The 1971-nt window shown below is 29.9% G+C and overlaps 1 protein-coding gene across 1 annotated transcript; it reads left to right on the plus strand.

The window, feature by feature from the left end:
* Window positions 1-51: 51 nt before the first annotated feature.
* On the plus strand, window positions 52-1645 carry LOC105560127 (protein phosphatase 1 regulatory subunit 42-like). Its single transcript, XM_012008962.1, has 6 exons — window positions 52-207; window positions 279-584; window positions 675-909; window positions 986-1108; window positions 1171-1314; window positions 1382-1645. Exons 1-6 carry the CDS (start codon window positions 67-69, stop codon window positions 1513-1515), a joined length of 1083 nt encoding a protein of 360 aa, XP_011864352.1. The 5' UTR covers window positions 52-66; the 3' UTR covers window positions 1516-1645.
* Window positions 1646-1971: the final 326 nt, after the last annotated feature.

The following is a 1971-nucleotide window of genomic DNA, read 5'->3' on the forward strand; positions in this document are numbered from 1 at the left end:
TTACCACAGACTTCTATAGAAGTCTGTGGTTGTTACACGTTCTTGATTCATATTTATCTTGCAATCATGGTGAAATTGACAACAGACATCGTTGAAAGGAAATATTCTCAAATACTAAGTAGTAAATCACTCAGTAAAACAATAAAAAAAGATGAATTGTGGAAGTTGACTCATCTACATATGAATGACATGTTTATCAGCAGTATTGTAAGCTATATCGATTTAATAAATTTATGTAATTTAATTTTGGTGTATATAACATTAAATTTTTTATACAGGGTAACATTGCTATTTATACAAGTTTAAAAGTCCTATATCTTCAGAATAATAATATATCAAAAATAAAGAATCTACATTTTGCATGTAATTTGACACACCTGTATCTACAACATAATGCTATAACAAAAATGGAAAATTTAGAATCTCTGCAAAACCTCCAAAAGTTATATTTAGGACACAATAATATTATTGTAATTGAAGGATTGCAAAATACAAAGAAATTACAAGAGTTACATATCGAGAGTCAAAGGATACCACTCGGTGAATCGCTATGCTTTGAGCCACGCAGCGCTTTCACTTTATCCGTAAATGTTATTTAAATCTCAAAGAGACTCTTTCGTTATATAGATTAATCCTCGAGATTTGTGTTTATTATGAACATTTTTTTCTCTTAGATGTCACTAAAAGTTCTTAATATTTCCGATAACAAAATGACGTCCTTAAGAAATTTAATAGGATTTCAAGAATTACATACGTTGGATGCAAAAAATAATCTCATCGATAACGTGGGCGATTTAAGTGCAGCAATAAGTACATTGACCTCTTTGAAAGATCTGTCTTTACAAGGTAATCCCGTTACCTGGTCTTACAGATATAAGGAAAATCTGATTGCAAACAGCGTTTTGCTAGGTAATGTTATATAAGTTATTCTTTGCCAGCTATTATTTGTGTTTATTACTCAATTATCAGGTTACTTTACGTACAGCTAATCTCGATGGGAAAATTGTAACTGACGTTTGTCGAAGTTTTATGAAAAGATTTAAAATGGAGAAACACAATCGTCGTACAAGAAACGCAACTAAAGTCCCATTAGGAGATGATATAACAAGTATGCTAATGAATTTTCTATTTAGATAAGAACAAAAGTTGTAGATACAAAATTTATCGTAGGTTCTCTCAACTTGCCACCAGCCTTCAAAAGATCTATTTCGAGAGCAATTTTTCAGCCTCCTGGACCGCATTTGTCTATAACAATTACTCCTGGATCTCTCTCGGTGGAAAATCAGCTGCAAGTGTTTCCGCCTTGGAAGTCAGGTAAAAAAAAAAGATGAAAGAAATTATCCTCATTATTGTATTAATAAAATACTTTTGCGTGCAATAGCATCTGGCATCAAAAGTACCAAGGATAATCGTATAACACCAAGACCATTTTGGGGTAACGTAACTAAAAACAAGGAGGCCTGTTTATCGCGCTGTCACGTCAATAATAAAGCAATTGCACTACCGTCTATTTAATTACATCTAGCAATTTTTTAACAGTTATTATTAGTATATTTAATCATGTTATCTTAGGCTGAATCATTACAGTATATTATGATTGCAAAAATTATGAGTGTAAAGAATTAAAATTTGTATGAAGTTATGATGTAAAATAAAATAATGCATGTGTGCAATAAAGACAAAGATTTAAATCACAATATTATTTTTATAGAACTTTCTAGCAATAAGGCTACATTTCCATTACTTTCATGTAAATATCTTCATAAATAGAATTCACTGCAATGTATAATATATATTAAATAAAATCATGATACGTAACAGGTAAATATCAAATAAATTCGCGTAAATTTGCGATGTTACATGATACAAAAATTTCAAATGCAATAAAAATATAATTAATCTTTATAAGCTGGGTAACTATTACATATCAAATATGCAATATATGTTCAATAAACTAAACAACAAAAGTGC

Source organism: Vollenhovia emeryi, unplaced genomic scaffold (assembly GCF_000949405.1).
Source record: "Vollenhovia emeryi isolate VEMERY1.0 unplaced genomic scaffold, V.emery_V1.0 DF939241.1, whole genome shotgun sequence".
Taxonomy (NCBI): Eukaryota; Metazoa; Arthropoda; class Insecta; order Hymenoptera; family Formicidae; genus Vollenhovia; species Vollenhovia emeryi.